At 35.6% G+C, this 16,986-nt stretch overlaps 1 protein-coding gene across 5 annotated transcripts in view; it reads left to right on the forward strand.

The window, feature by feature from the left end:
- The window catches only part of LOC150085023 (ral GTPase-activating protein subunit alpha-1), a 529,619-nt gene that overhangs the window by 118,172 nt on the left and 394,461 nt on the right, over positions 1–16,986 (forward strand). For all 5 annotated transcript variants that reach the window (XM_090376739.1, XM_090376741.1, XM_090376740.1 and 2 more), the window contains exons 8-10: positions 1,119–1,296; positions 11,357–11,570; positions 14,666–14,743. In XM_090376739.1, coding sequence (XP_090232865.1) covers positions 1,119–1,296; positions 11,357–11,570; positions 14,666–14,743 — 470 coding nt within the window. The remainder of the gene's footprint in view (positions 1–1,118; positions 1,297–11,356; positions 11,571–14,665; positions 14,744–16,986) is intronic.

A 16,986-nucleotide genomic window follows, 5' to 3' on the forward strand; every position in this document is an offset into this window, starting at 1 on the left:
TGTTCCATTGTAATGTTAGCTGATGAAGGGACCTGATATAGTTTGTATATTTGTAAATAGTTTAGTATTTTTCAAGTATTTTAAATATTTGTAGGGACCTTAGAGAAATATTTTAAATATTTACTATTGTATTTATATTGTAAATAATGTAAATATTTTAGTCCTGCTCTTTCAGATGCAACAATATTGCTCATGCATTACATAAGTCATTTCCTGATTAGATGTCGAACAATGCATTTCAACAGGTCGTCTGGAATCCATGATGTTTGGGTTGCTAATTATACGTACTAACATAGTAATTAACAGAATGTAGTAAAATGGTCCCTTTTTGAGTTCGAAAACTCCTTTTAGATCTGTATTGTTAGGAATATAAAATATAGATTTGATATGTCATCTCTTTTATTATTCTAGTCAGGTGGCATTTGTAATATTAAAAAGAATTGAGAACTTAAAAATTATGATCTTGTCATGATCTATTTCCACTTTTTTTTTTTTTTTTTTTGTATGCTGTTCATTGTTCTATTTTATTTCTGTAGGGCACATGCTTGATCTAGTGGTTAGCATGTTTTAACTTGCCTATTTGCAGTACCAGTTGCATACTGAATGTATGTTTGGTATATTGATTCTGAAGAATGCTTCCTTAAAGGTTTCAAGGTGTACCACATATATATATATATATATATATATATATATATATATATATATACAATTACTTGAGATAGCCAGGCAAGTAAAGTGCCTGTGTAGCAACTTGAAGGTCGCGGGTTCGAATCCTGCTTTGGGCTTGGATCAGAGTAGTGCAAAAACCTTGGTAGGTGCATTATGGCCACAGAAGCCGATGCAGCAACAACTAAAAAAAGAGAGAGCCAGTTTAGTCAATCGAAGAATCCTATTGATTTCTCAAAGGCATTTCATTATCCCATCATTGTCTCTTGAAATATTTTGACTAACACAGATCTAACATAGATTTGTTGTTAGTAATTTTTAGTAGTTGTCAGTAATTTTTAGCAAGATTAGTTTTTAAATAGTTGTTACCTAGTTGCTTAGTCTCACCCTTCTGATTAGTGTGTATCTGAGGTAACTATATAACTTTTTTTTTGTTTTGTTTTTTTTATTAGATTTGCCTAATTTAAGATGTGAAGATGATGATAATGTGGAGCCTACAGATGGATCCCACCTTAGTCTTAAAGATACTTTGCTTCAGTGCCAGTCTGTAGTGGTACGATGGTTTACACATTTTGCACAAACTCCTAAAAGAACTAGTTCTTCAGATAACCATACAAAAGTATCTGAAAGGTAAATTCTTATGATTACTAAGAATTAATCTTTTATATTATTTTGTTATATTATATTATTTATATTATACAGTGAGTTAGATAATGAATGTGTCATGTTACACATCAAACATAGTTGATTTTTTCCTGAAAGAAATCAACTTAAATTTTTTTCATTTTCTGAAAAAAATAAGTAATTAAAAAAGTAAGTAATTAACTTTTTAATATTAAGTAATGAAATATAAAAGTAATAATTAAGTACTGGATACATGTAGTCCACACACTACATGTATCCAGAGCAAAATAAGGCCAAATTGCAATTATTACAATTATTAAATAACATAGCGTAATGGTTAATAACTTCTATATTGTACTCGGAAGTCATGTTCTGCTAACACAAATCCCATGAATGGGATTTGTGTAAGCAGAACATGACTTCTTAAGGGATGTGAGTGCACTGGGAAAATGAGTTAGCCTATTTACATGAAATTTGATATCAAGGTCCAGAAGAGTATTCTAAATAAGTACTGAAATTTTTTAAAGTATCAGGGCTTCAATCCTCTATTTAAAGCATTTTCTACTTTCCTTCTCAAACATCAAAATCATACTTTCGTATTTATATGAAAGTTTGTTTTTATATTAATTAATCACAATTACATATGTGATGGTGATTATTTCACTGGAGTTTATGGGCTTGGGAGAGGGACTCTGCAATGTGGAGTCTGTTAACAGCTAAAGGAGGTGAAAAAAAAAAGTAATTTTTTTTTTCAAATAATTTAATAGTTCAGAAATTGGAAAAAATAAGAATTAAAAAAAGCAGGAAATATATACGGGCAATTTATATGCCAGGTAAACTGAGGTTGTAATTGTGATCCCTTTATTGGAGCCCGAAAAAGTAAAGAAAGAAGATAAAGTATGGGGGATTAATGTAAAAAAGTTGGGAAGGGGAATGAACCATAATCCTATGAAAAAATATTAATAATGCAAGAACTTAACAAGGTAACTTCTGTGAGTGTTACTTATTAAGTTCTTTTAGTTTAGTTAATTACGATGCACTTTTCTAGTGTAATAACTGAGATGGATTGATTGTTAATGTGTCATTCTATGATGACTCTCCTGTCAGAAGTTGCTAAGCTCAGTGCCTCTACCCATTATTGTATTTCTTGGATCTGCTTACTTCTAGTGTGAACACAGTTACTTTTATACCTATTCCTAAGAATGTGGATGTCAGGTATGGTTTGTTTTTCCCAAATCTCAGAAGAGCTTGGATACTTAGGATATGAAAGAATTAAAATGGGATCCATTAAGCTCTCAACTGCCCAACTCAGTGCCAGAGCTCACACTTATGTATCAGGCAATACAGCAGCAAGCTCTAGGGCAGAATTCGCTGGTCCCAAAGGAGGTGATTATTGTCGGTGACCCTGTTGTCAGGAAAACAGGAAATATGTTGTGCAAGAAGGATAGGTGGAATAGGACCAGGGTATGTCTGCCTGGGGCAAAAATAGATGACATTGTAGAGCAGATATCATCTTTTAAGGGTGCAAAAGGTGATATTGTTGTACAAGATAGCACTGATGATATTAGCAGTAGGAGATCTGAGGACTTAACAAGTACAGGGCAATATTGAGAAAAAGTCACAAGTTAGGATTAAATTTGAAAGTATCTGCAGTTTTCCCAGACATGATAGGTGGTATTACATGTTGAGAGCCTTGTCAATCATTTTGGCCCTGGAGAGAGAGGGGAGGAGAGAGAGAATGAGAATGAATGTTCAAGGTTCATGGGGTACAATTTTTCTCAGGGTGGTCTGTGCTTGTTAACAGGAGAGACTGTTTTTAAAGGGATACGATACATTTAAATAAAAGGAGTGCAAGAGTATTTGTTGATACTATCGAGGCAGTGATAAGTGGGTTCGAAAACTGCTAGCTTCGGGGGGCTACACAGACTAAAAGATTAACTATGCTGCAGGCAGAGGTATTGCACTGCTTGTATTGAAAATGCAACAGTCTGGAAAGCAAGGTGTCGGTGATTTCAGGCCCTGCTACATAGAATCAGTGAATACATGAGCTGTGTAAGGGTAACTAAGAGGAAGAACATATGCATGTACACTAATGCTAGGAACATTGTAAATAAATTTGATGTGTTTGAAGTACTGATTAAGTGATCAAATGCAGACATAAAATAGCGGAGACATGGTATCACTCAGACCTAAGTGATGCTGAATTTGAATATGGGGAGTACAATGTATACAGGAAGGATAGATACGACAGGAGAGGTGGAGGGGGTTATTAGTATTAATATAGGAATACGATGCAAGAAAGCAAGCTTATGCAGTATCAGCCAAACCTCCCCCACCCATTTCACCCCTTTATTTGTTCCAAATGCCTATCCAGCCTTAAATTTATTTAGGCTATCAACTTCCACAACAAAAGATGGAAGCCTGTTCCACCAACCAACTACCTGCTGGCTAAAGACACATTTCCGCACAAACATTTGTTCAGTTCCTCCTTGAATTTATTTAAACTATCAACTTCCGTGGGTTGGCGCCTCCGTAGCCAGGTGAGAAGGAGCAGCAGTGCATAGCACACGCTTCTTGATTAGACCAGGGTTCGAGCCCATCACCACCAAATAGGGAGGATGTGGAAAGGTCAAGGGAATGACCACCGCATATTCCTGGAGCAATATGGCCTTAGTTGCTAATGCTCCTAAAAACCAAATAACAACATAACAATAACTTCAGTGGTGACAGATGGAATTTTGTTCGAGCAATCAACTACCCACTGACTAAAGGCAAATTTCCGCACATCTATTATAAAACTATCTTTCCTCAATTTGAATTTATAACCCTTCAGGTTCTTAATCTGAGCAAGAGGAAGAATCCCATCAGCATTCAGCTTGCTCAAGCCATTCAAGGTCTTATAAACTTCAATCAGATCACCTCGTAGGTGCCTACTCTCTCCAGGCACTGCAATTTGCAGAACTTAAGCCTTTCTTGGTAAGAGCACTGCTTTGTTCCCCTCACCAATCTTGTTGCCCTTCTTTGTACTTGTTCTAGCAACTCTACATCCTTCCTAAAATGAGGCCTCCAGACCTTAGCATTAGTATTAGTAGAGGCATATGATGCAAGAAAGCAAGCTTATGCAGCATCAGCCAAAAAAAAACTTCACCCCTCCGTTCGTTCGAAATACCTGTCCAGCTGAGCCTTAAATTTATTTAGGCTATCAACTTCCACAACAAGGGATGGAAGTCTGTTCCACCAACCAACCAACCAACTACCCGCTGGCTAAAGGCAAATTTCCGCACATCTATCTATCATCGGTCTTTCCTCAATTTGAATTTATGCCCTCTCAGGTGATTATTCTGAGCAAGAGGCAGAATCTCATCAGCATTGAGCATGCTCAAACCATTCAAGGCTTATACACCTCTATCAGATCACCTCGCCAGTGCCTAGTCTCCAGACACTGTAATTTGCAAAACTTAAGCCTTTCTTTGTAAGAGCAACCCTTTGTTCCATTCACTAATCTTGTTGCCCTTCTCTGTACTCGTTCCAGCAGCTCTACATCCTTCTTGAAATGAGGCCTCCAGACCTGTATACAGTACTCTAGGTGTGGCCTGACCATTGCCTTATACAAGGGAATAATCACCTCCTTATCCCTGCTAGAAAAATTCCTGTATATCATTGATAAGACACCATGAGCTACTCTTGTAGCCCATCTGCACTGCTCAGAGAACTTCATATCTGCCTGCACAATTACCCCCAGGTCTTTTTCATTCTCTACCACTGTCAGTGTAGTACCACAGAGTTGATACATTGCTCTGGGGTTGCTGTTTCCCATGTGTAGTACTTTATATTTATCAATGTTAAACTTCATTTGCCACCTCTCAGCCCATCTGCTCAACCTTTCCAGATCCTGTTGCAGCAGCATAGCATCAATAGTGTCCTTAACACCCCAGCCAACCTTTGTATCGTCTGCAAACTTGGACATTAAGCTTGATATACCATCATCAATAAACAGGTAAATAATTACATAGTGATATTTATTCCACCTTGAGAATTCTTCATGGTGGGGTAACCAGTGGGAGAAGAGGGATGCAGGTCATGTGGTACAAGTGGGTGGGGCAATTATGTCACTACAAATGCACAGGTAAATAATTACCTAGGTCATTTCCTGATTAGATATTGATCATAGTGGCATAGTGTTTGGATAAGGCACCACCTGTGGTTTCCCACATCTGCACCATGAGTACTCTTGTGATGAATACAGAACCACTGTTAAAGCCTGAAAAGTGTTGTGTGTTTGTTTGTTTCATTTGTAGTGTTAGTTGGTTCTGTTGTTTGTGCTGGCTTCTTGGCCGCAGGGCCCCTAGTGGGATTCTACGTCGCCCGCTGCCACCACTGGGAGGTGAGCACTCTGGCTGCTCTACGTTAGGGATTGCCTGAGCTTCCTGACGGGGAAAAAAAAAAAAAAAAAGGCTTTAATGAGGGAGATAGCTGAAGGGTATGAGTAAAAAGGAGTAAAAAGCCTGTCAAAATGCATAAGTACATTTTGACAGGCATGTCTTTTACATAGAAAAGATTTGACTTACTCCGTCTTATCGCTACATTTTACTTAGAAAAGTTATTAATGTTAATTTTTGGATTTTTGGAGCATTAGCAACTAAGGCCATATTGCTCCGGGAATATGTGGTGGTCATTCCCTGACCTTTCCGCATCCTCCATATTTGGTGGTGACGGGCTCGAACCCCGGTATAATCAAGAAGCGTGTGCTACCCACTGCTGCTCCTTCCCACCTGGCTACGGAGGTGCCACATAGAACATAGAAAAGTGTGTGCAGGCATTGGCGAACAAAATGAACAGGGATGAAGCTCCCTAGTTAGTATTAAAAAAATTTTAGGGAATTGTATTATTTATCAGTCATTAATTTTAGACTTAATTTTATTATTGAAAATAAGAAATTCTAATAATTTAGCTAAATATGATGTTTCAAGTTCTGGAATGTTGGATTTCTATTTTGTAAAGAAAATTACTTCAAATTTGGTTGCTTCTATTTTGCTGTCATTGTATCCAGTATTGAGATAGTTAATGCTATTATGCAATTCTGATATCTTTTCTAAGCAGTTCTGGTGGGTAGATCTAACCTTTAATTTCATAAAATTTTATATCAATCATATAGACATTTCCAGTATATTTGTAGACCAGAATTATGTTTTCATAATTATTAATGTACAAAATTTCATAGTGATGAGGAAACAAGTTAGCAGCTGGAACTGATATTTTCAGACCCATAGGTAAGTAATGTGTAGTTTGGTGTTGTCATGAATATAAACATGGAAGAAATGTAAATCTGTATGTATTTTGTATATTGTTATCAGTTTGGATTTCCTCTTTAAATTTGAAGTAGTATTCAACTCCAGTGTTCATTGTTCAATTTTTCTAATGGTATTGCGCTAAAACAGGTTACTAAATCAAATGTTTATATTGCCGAGTATGAGGCATCGTAGCTGTTAATAATTCAAGTGTTGTCAGTTTGGTTAGAGATTTTCTTGAGTATTTTTTTCAAGTCAGCCTAATTTAAAAAAAAAAAAAAAACGTAAAACTCCTACTGGTTTCAGATTTATCATTAGTGGAAAAAATCTTCAAAACAGATGTAAGAAAGATTAATTTTATTGTTAAGTGCCCAAGTCACTGCTGACTTTAAATTGAAAGCTATGCTAGTTTATCCATTTTAAATTCCCAAGAACCTCTAGGAAATTGCAAGAACTCCTATCAGTGATATGGAATTCTAATGCAAAAGCTTGAGTTGTTGCAGACAGTGTTTGAGGAGAGTGGTTCTGTGGTTATTTTATGCTTAGTGTAGAAAAACATTGCTTGAGAAAAAATTTGGAATTTAAAGCATCATTGATTCTGGACAGTGCATCATATATTTCCGGATGACTGGAATCACAGTAGTGTTTCTTCCCTCCAGTATCTCTTGATTCCACTAACTTTGGGATTCAGCATCATCATGACAAACTAAAAAATCCATTTACTTGTCTTGGTCTCCAAGTGTCATTCCAAAGCTGATAATATCCTTTTGTAACCACAGTCTGCCATGTTCTGAAATTATTACTTCTGTTCCTTTGGAACACATCTGCCACACATGTACATTTATCAGGATTATTTTCATATGCTCTTGCTGCCATATTAGGGGAAATTCTGAAATGAATTAAAAAAAGGTTGAAATAAATACCATAATATGGAAAAAGGAAATTCATAAAACTGAATATATATTAAGATATATTATTATTTATATACTGAAAGGGGCACCTCCGTAGCCAGGTGGTCAGGAGCAGTAGTGCATAGCACACACTTCTTGATTAGACCTGGGTTTGAACCCATACCCACCAAATACGGAGGAAGCGGAAGGTCAGGGAATGACCATCGCATATTCCCAGCCCGGATAAAGGGTGAGGGTTGGCACCAGGAAGGGCATCCGGCTGTAAAAATTGCATGCCAGAACAATTAAAAACACTGACCCCATATAATAATGGGAAAAGGCGAGGACAAAAAAAAAAAAAATTTATATACTGAAAGGACATTTAAATAGAGCCACCCATCCTAATGGGAACAAGTTGACTGCATCACTAGAATAAAAGCTCATCCAGTTGAATGCAGCCAGCATTTAGTGCATGGGTATGAGTACAGGAAATTCATAGTGGTATGATGAGCATATATAAAGGCCATTATATGATGGACATTCAACAAGGCATGATTGATAATACAGGGTGGAGAGGTGTCATCTCCAAGAGAGTATATCTAGTGGAATGTTCCTAACCTACTGTTGTGCAAGTGTACCAGAAGTGGCAGATAAAGGAAAAAAACAGCCAACTTGTACAAAACTAACAACAGCTGAACAGAATGAGAGACAACTGCAGTGGCTTGTGCTGACCAACAAAAAAATCACAGCGGCACAACTGACTGCAGGGTACTGTGTGTGACAGTCCAGAACACTTGACAGGAGGAAGCCACAGCTGTCAGATGAATTGCTTTTCCTTTTGTATCATGTCATTGGAACGTTATGCATGGTGACTTGATTACAAGAGGGGAATGGATCCCATGTGCAAGGTGAAGACAGTGCAGGCCAGTAGCAGTATTCTGTCTTGGGGAATGTTTTGCTGGGATACTGTAAGTCCTCTGATACAAGGATTCAACAAAGATGTTTTAATAATGGAAACCTATCATGCTACCATCGTTGAGTCGGTACATGCTTTAGTGATCCTGCTATTCCATGATGATGTCTTTCAGAGGATAATTCACTGTACTGCCAAGCCAGATGTAGAGGAATGCTTTGTTGAACAATGAAAACTTCACCCTCCTTCAAGTGATCTCCCCCTCCCCTATTTCCTCTGACATGAACCCCATTGAACATAAAAAAAAAGTAGGATGAGTCAAACAGGCTATTAGACATATAGATCTGCCACTCTGCAATATATGAGAATAATAAGCCACTATACAGTTAGCATGGCAATTCATATCTCCAGTAGTATTCAAATAGCATTTTCACCTCTCATTGTAAGGCTCAAACTAACATAAAGTTAGCAGTACCTATGTTCTCAAGTAAATGGTACTGCTGATCCAAGGCAGAACCATTGCTGCTGTAGCCAAGTCATTAGGCACGAAGGTGCATTAGTATGTGCTTTGAGTGACTATGGTTCAAACTAAATACAGTGCTGTATTTAGTAGTCAGATGGGCTACTGAATGGTCGTCTTATAGTATGGTTATTCAATAAACCGAATGGTCATCCTATAGTATAAATAGAAAATTTATTTATTTTTACCTTGTAATATCTATGACACGATGTTGTAGTAGTAGTAGTAGTGGCATGTGATGCAAGAAAGCAAGTGTATGACTTGCTTATGCAGCATCAGCCAGAAAAAAAAAAAAAAAAAAAAAATTCACACAACCATTCCCTCTAAATGTTTGTCCAGTATTCCTTAAATTGATTTAACTTATCAACTTCCACAACGACAGATGGAAGTTTATTCCAGAAATTAACCACCCGCTGGTTAAATGCAAATTTCCAAACATCTATTCTATATCTGTCTTTCCTTAATTTGAATTTATGCCCCCTTAAGTTCGTAATCTGAACAAGTGGAAGAATCCCTTCAGAATTCAGCATGCTCAACCCATTCAAGGCCTTATACATCTCAATCAGATCACCGTGCAGGTGCCTGGTCTCCAGCCATTGCAATTTTCAGAACTTAAGGCTCTCTTGGTAAGAGGATCCCTTCATTCCTCTCACCAATCTTGTTGCCTTTCTCTGTACATGCTCAAGCAAATCTACATCCTTACTAAAATGAGGCCTCCAGACCTGTACGGTACTCAAGGCATGGCCTGACCATTGCCTTATACAGAGGGACAATCACCTCCTTTTCCCTGCTAGTAAAATTCCAATGTCATTGACAAAACCCCATGACCTGCCCTGGCAGCCTGTATGCATTGCTCAGAAAACTTCATATCTGATTGCACAATTACTCCCAAGTCTTCTTCATTTTCTACCACCTTAAGTGTAGTTCAGCAAATTGCAATGGCTGGAGACTAGGCATCTGCACTGGTGATCTGATTGAGGTGTATAAGGCCTTGAATGGGTTGAGCATGCTGAATTCTGAAGGGATTCATCCACTTGTTCAGATTATGAACATAAGGGGGCATAAATTCAAATTAAGGAAAGACAGATGTAGAATAGATGTTTGGAAATTTTCCTTTAACCAGCAGGTGGTTAATTGCTGGAACAAACTTCCATCTGTCGTTGTGGAAGTTGATAAGTTAAATAAATTTAAGGAGGAACTGGACAAACATTTAGAGGGAATGGTTGTGTGAATTTTTTTTTTTTTTTCCCCCTCTGGGGTTACTTCTACCCATATGCAGTACTTTGCATTTGTCAAGGTTAAACTTCAGTTGCCACTTCTCAGCCCATCTGCCCAAATTTTCTAGATCCTGTTGCAGTAGCACACGGCCATTACTGTCATTAACAACCCTGCCAACCTTTGTATCATCTGCAAACTTCGACACAGCCTGATATACCTTCATCAATATCATTGATTAATATAGAAAACAACAGTGGACCCAACACCGAACCCTGTGGGACTCCACTAATAACATTAGTCCTCGAAGAGCAGCACCCATTGATTACCACCCTCTGTCTTCTCCCATTCAACCATCCTTTTATTCATTGTAGCAACTTACCCTTAATACCATTCTGCTCCAATTTGTGCAGTAGTCTTCCATGAGCAACATGGTCAAAGCTTTCCTGAAATCCAAGTATATGATATCAAATTTATTTTTTGCATCCAGTTCCTTTGTTTCCACATCATAATATTGTATCAAATTTGTCAGACAAGACTTTCCCTTAACAAACTCATGCTATGTCTGAATTATTGCTGCAGTTTTGTCTAGATGATCCTGCAATGCATCTTTAACCAGTGACTCCATTATTTTACCCCTAACAGAAGTTAAACTAACTGGTTTGTAATTACTCGTGTCACCCTTCAACCCCCTTTGTGAATTGGGGATGCATTTGCACATCTCCAGCCCATGGGTACCTCCCCTGAATCGAAGGATGCTCCCATAATTATGGCTGAGGGTTTGCTTAGTTTCTTTGCTGCCTCCTTTAATATAACTGGATAGATCCCATCCACCCCAGGTGCCATGTGTATGCAAATGCTTCTGCAAGCATATGGAGGCCCAATTCGATATTAAGTAGGTGGTCCTATCTCATTGACCTTTTGATGTATGGTATGTATGTATGTATGTGTATTATTGTATATTCTCTTGCATATATTATGAAATGTTACCTATATCGATTATCATAAATTATTTAACATGTGTAAGAGAACCAGTACAGGTGATTATAAATCATACAAAATTGCATGTATAAGAGAGTGAATATTTCCTCCCATTGGTAACAGCTAAGTTCAAATGAAATCCTTTATGATAAAATAGTTTCTCCCTTAAAGTAATTTGAAAATTTTCATGAGATTTAACAGTGTTTTTCACCTTGTTAAATATTAAAAAATCTGTTTCTGATTTGATATATTTGAATAGGTCTGAATCACGTGAAGGTGATCGCCGTCCAGCTGGAGCATCTGAAGTGGATGTTAGTCTCTCACATTCCAATAATCCTCCAACATCATATATTAATCATTTGGAGCTTAACACAAATAATATTGAATTATGTTGTAGAAATCATAGGGTCGTTAGAGAAACATTCTACTCAAATCGGGATAATATAAATCTTGTCCATGAAGTATTTCGCCAGGTTAGCAAATTTTTTTTTTTTTGCTTTATATTCAAGTTTTTTGTGCCCTAAGTTATTTTTCATTAAAAATCTAATGAGAGCAGGAATTTAAATTTTTATTAGATATAAGATTAGAGACTATTGATAACTTTATTTTTTATGTCTAAGTTTTTTGTGAGTTTAACAACAGTTTTAGTGATAAAGTTACAAGAATTAGGATTCAACAAAAAATTGGTATATTTAACATTTGCAGAATGTACAGGGTAAGCCAAAAGTTTTATTAAAAAAATCTTGAAAAATATATTTATAAAGATTTTTTTTTTTCTTTCTTTCCCCAAAGTAATTTTTGTATGCATCATGTCAGAAATAGCAGCTCTATATAAAATTCTTGTAAGAAAACGTTATTACAAACATTCTTCAAGTGTGACTGTCATTCAAAGGGAATGGCCTAAGTATTTTAACCTTCCATCATCCTTATCATCTGTATAATAATTATTTTGAGGAAGTAATGCTAACCTCCCTAAAAATGGAAGAACAAGTTAATCATAAACAGAAGGTTACATGTATTCCCTAAGGAGAATTTTGAAAGATTCAGGATACAAAGTTTACATTCTAGAATTATTCGCTCTTAATGAGGAAGATCTAGATAGGAGAGTTGAATATGCAGTGAAGTTCCTCCAGCTGTATGAAAATAATAACTTGTCAAATAAAATCATATGGTATGGTATGATGAAGCTGTTTTCAAGATCAGTAGTCATATTAAACTTTCTCAGTTAACATATCCATTAGTCTTGAAACTGAAAGTGGGGCACTAAGAACCATAATATTCAAATTAAAAAGGAAAGATCTCTTTTTCATGCTGGATGACACTTTGCACATTACCTTGAATTCTTAAATAAAAAAATAAAATAAAAAAAATTACCAAACAAGTGGTGTGGACAGCGTGTCCAGCCAGGTCACCAAATTTGACCCCTTGCAGATTTTTTTTCCCTATGCGACTATTTGAAAGTGTATATTAGGTAGGTGACCTCGTGTATTAGAGAACCTAGATAACTGAAGAATTTGCCAAAACTGATTGCATGTTATTTTAAAAAATTATCAAAAAAAATGTACCAAAAAGACTGATTTTGCACATTGAAGCTGAAGGACACTGTTTTTAAGATACATTTTTAATATAACTTTCTGTATAGCCATAAAAGCTTTTAATAACATTTTTATAAAAATTTTTATTGATAGTATAGTTTCTATTATAATGTTTCTATACTGTCCAGAAAACTTGTTTACCCCAACTTCTGGCTCATCTTGTAGACATAAGCTCCAGAATTCATTTGTTATGTTTGCCAGATGAAAATATTTAGGAACTTTAACCCCTTTAGTGACTAGACATACTTTTTAAAGAGTTTCCCACCTCTTGATTGACAAAATAGGGTTTTGCCCACATAAACTGTTTTTTAAGACCTCAAAATAAGTAAACAATTCTAACTAAAATGCAATTTACAGGCATTGCGCTAATGCATTTTGTTTGCATTGCACTGAAGTTATGTGCAATATGGCTGAGGCAGCTGTCATGGTAATAAACCCCAACAACAACACTAAGCTGAACAGATAAACTCAGCTCTGGACTGGGCTAGCCGGGTGGGTAAAGTGCCTGCCTGGCAACCCAAAGGTTTCAGATTTGAATCCCACCTCGGGCTTGGATCAGAGTAGTGCAGAAACCTTGGGGGTTGCATTATGGCCACAGAAGCCGATGCGCCAACAACTAACAAAAAAATTTTTAAAAATTAAAATAAACTCAGCTCTTCAGATACAAAACTTTTCTCTCTTAATTTTTCTGTCATCTTGTGGTAAGAGAAAGTTATTTAAATAATGCCTTTCATTTAGTGTATTAGAAATATCCTTCTTCATTTTTACTGAAACTAATAGCAGATACAGAGTGTTTCAAAAGTGATGGTCAATAATTTAAAGGTGAACTGTACAGACTACAATATGCAAAATAAGCCTAGTAAACATTGGTCCTTAAGTGAATCATTTTCGAGATATTGCACATTTCTAGTTGGGATACACCACTGACTTGTTTGTTTAGGTTAGGTTATGCTCATTCTCTCCTTTTCCCCGTCTCTCAATGCTCTGAGATGTAGCAGGCATACTAGTACTCATCAGAGGATAGTCAACATGGAAAGAGGTTACAGCAACGAAGAGTATGCAGATATGCACTCCAGGTATGGTAAAGCCAATGGCAGTGCACTCGAGGCTGCACGTTTGTACCAAGAAGCATTTCCCTGCCTAAGGCAGCCCAACAGGTGCACATTCATCAGGATACATCAGTGCATTAGAGAACATGGATGCTTTGCACATGGAATACGAGCAGGTAGGTTCAGAAGCATAACACCTGACATTGAGGAAAGGGTGTTAGAAAGAACAGCCTGTAACATGTAACATCTGTAAAATTCTGTGGTGTTGAAACCGAAAATTAAAAATGTCTGATCTTATGTTTAATAAACCCACCCTTAGCAAAAGATTCACAGATTTTTGATAAACTAGTGCTTCCATAGTCAGTGGCGGATCTTAACAGAAAATGTGCATTATCGCGAAAACGGTTCATTTGTGGCCCGATATTCACTGGGACTATTTTTGCTTATTTTAGTTTGTACTTTTCACCTTTAAATTATTGACCATCATTTTAGAAACATGATGGTCAATGTATATAAAAATCCTTTATAACAAGGTGCTAAAAACTAAAATAAAGTGTGGGTGGGCGGTCAATAGCCCTTCCCTATATTGTTACTCAACTCTGCTACATTTGTCATTACCAAAGATCAGGTACATATCACCGTACTCTTGCATTCTATGCATCTTTTTGACTTTCGCAGTATTCTAGGTCTTATCATTGTAATAACTTGTTTCACTTTTTAATGCAGTGTACTGCATTGGATTCAGTTCTTTTTAACTCCCCACCCCATGAATTACTTGTTTCTGAATTAAGCACATTACTTTGGGAATATCCTAAATTTAGAAAACACTTCTTAAAAATAAATGCTATATATATATATATATATAGATATATATTTATTTATTTATTATTTTTTTTTAATCCATAAACTGTTTTTATATTACAGGCATTTTTGATGCCATTTACGCATTCTTTTACAATGAGGAAGGTTGTTGTTGTCTACAGAGAATGGATACAAAAAAATGTAAGCTAAACATTTGAATAAAAGTATTTTAGTTTCTTACAAAATTCTTAGTCTAATACAACTTATTTCTGAAAATAAAACATGCTTTATCTTATACGTTTAATTTTTGTGACCATTACCTTTTGAGATTAATACTGTTAGATTATTCCTTTTGCCTTCAGATAGATTTGCCTGTCTTGTAGAATAAAAACATATTAGAGAATTATTAACCTCAGAGTTAAACTTTGAAAAGAGTCATCCATTACTTTTATCTGCAATGATGTTTCCTTTGGGTCACTACTATAAGATTTTCTTATCATTTAGTGATACTTAAAATTTCTTTCTTTAAACTAAAAATTTTTGAATCAGGAGTTTCCCCAAATAGGGCTGAAGTGGAGATTGCTTCAGATAGGTTATTGAATATCTCTAATAATAGACTGAACAAATGAAACTTGGTTAAGAAATATTATTAGGCTACTGTGATCCTTATGTTAAAAAATAAAAAAATAAATTCTTTTTTTGTTGGTAATACATATCTGCCAACTCTCCAGTTTTATGATGGAAAATCCATCTTTTTCACTTGATTTGGCCACCTGTCTCACCATCATAACAATAGTTCATAACAAACATACAGTTTTCTCATCTTTTTCTTTTAAAAAAAAAAAAAAAAAAAAAAAAGTTCCCGTGTTAAATTGGAACTTTTGAAATATTCTGTGAATTTATTATTTTCATTAACAAATATGGCTGTAAAAACACTGAGAATAATTTGCCATAATTGTTCAGTAAGCCATACAAAAAAAAACTAACATTATTTTGAAGGTTTTTCATTTCCATTGCAAAATATACAATACAGCTCAGTGATTATACCCTCTCTCAGTTTAGAAAGCAGTAAACGTTAATTAAAGAATTTCTTAAAAACTGATCATTAAATATTTATTTATTTATTTAAATGTACAGTTGTCTGACAGCACTGGGGGTTTCCCCCGTCTCTGCTATTTAAATGTACAGAATGGCAACCCCCTCTAACTTGAGTTGCCAATAGAGTATAGAAATATGAGTGAAAGCACTGTCCTCTATTAATAAATTATTAATGGCAGCCTTCCTTCTTTATCACTGTTATAAAAGACCAGTCAGAAATGAGTACAGAGACAGTATGTTATGAACATAAAAACAGATTGATGAAGTGATAAGTAATGTGCCACAAAACTTGCCGAACTGCACTGTAAGTATTTTATACATACAGTAAAAAAGCATTAGTGCATTTCTCTACTGGTGTGCCATTGAGGTGATTTGTGTGTTGATATGATCAGGTGAAACGCTAAAAACTTCAGATATTTAATACACTCATACAGAAGCTATATGACTTTATGAATAAATTTGGTAAATTGTGATTTTGTTTGGCAGAAAGCTGACCTAACAAGAATTCGTAAGCCCAGAACATGTTTCCTTATGGCAGTTAATTTTGTTGGCTCCAAACAGAATTCATAGAAAGCAAGTTGCAAATGGTTTTTGGAAGCATAAAGTTGCATATTATTGCGCTTTAACTGAAATATAATTGTATTTAGAGAACCAGTTTGTCACAAACTATTCAGAGAAATTTTTGAACTAAGTTTAAATTAATCGATTTTGTAAATAAAAAAACACACACACACATGACATTTACAGTACTTCTTAATATAATTGAAAATAAAGATATTTTGAAAGAAGGAAAAATTGATGTAAATGGTCCTTGGTTGAGGAACCGACAAGCGCAGGGACACTTGAAACAACAAATTATCCCAATTCATCCTTGGCATTTTAACAATTCCTCACATCTTTGATAAATGTGCACAAATATTCAGCTAGGTCAAAAAAAAAAAAAAAAAGTTCAGATCTGCTCTTTCTGGTGAGCTTTGGAAATGTTCTTGACAGTTTAGTCTAAACAGCAGTACCATTGTTATAAACAAAACTCTAGAGTTTTGTTTATAACAGTGAGTATCTTTCTTGAAGCAATTATAATCAGTTGATGTTTAAAGTACATTCCAATGAGAAATCCACAGATGGAAAGCTAAGTTAATGTTTGAATGCATTCTGTAGTGGTAAACAATCCTATGCTTGTATTTTAATACAAAATGTGTATCATTAGTGAAATTTAATTTCTTGTTTGGTATGGACTTTAAAAACCTCCCAATTTTTCCCAAACATCTGTTTTCATTCTTCTATTTGTGGAGAATTACTTTTTCTGAAAAAGTTCCTGTTTTTTTCTTGTTTTAGCCAAAAAAATT

Source organism: Mastigoproctus giganteus, chromosome 6 (assembly GCF_048544385.1).
Source record: "Mastigoproctus giganteus isolate SK-2022 chromosome 6, ASM4854438v1, whole genome shotgun sequence".
Classification (NCBI taxonomy): domain Eukaryota; kingdom Metazoa; phylum Arthropoda; class Arachnida; order Uropygi; family Thelyphonidae; genus Mastigoproctus; species Mastigoproctus giganteus.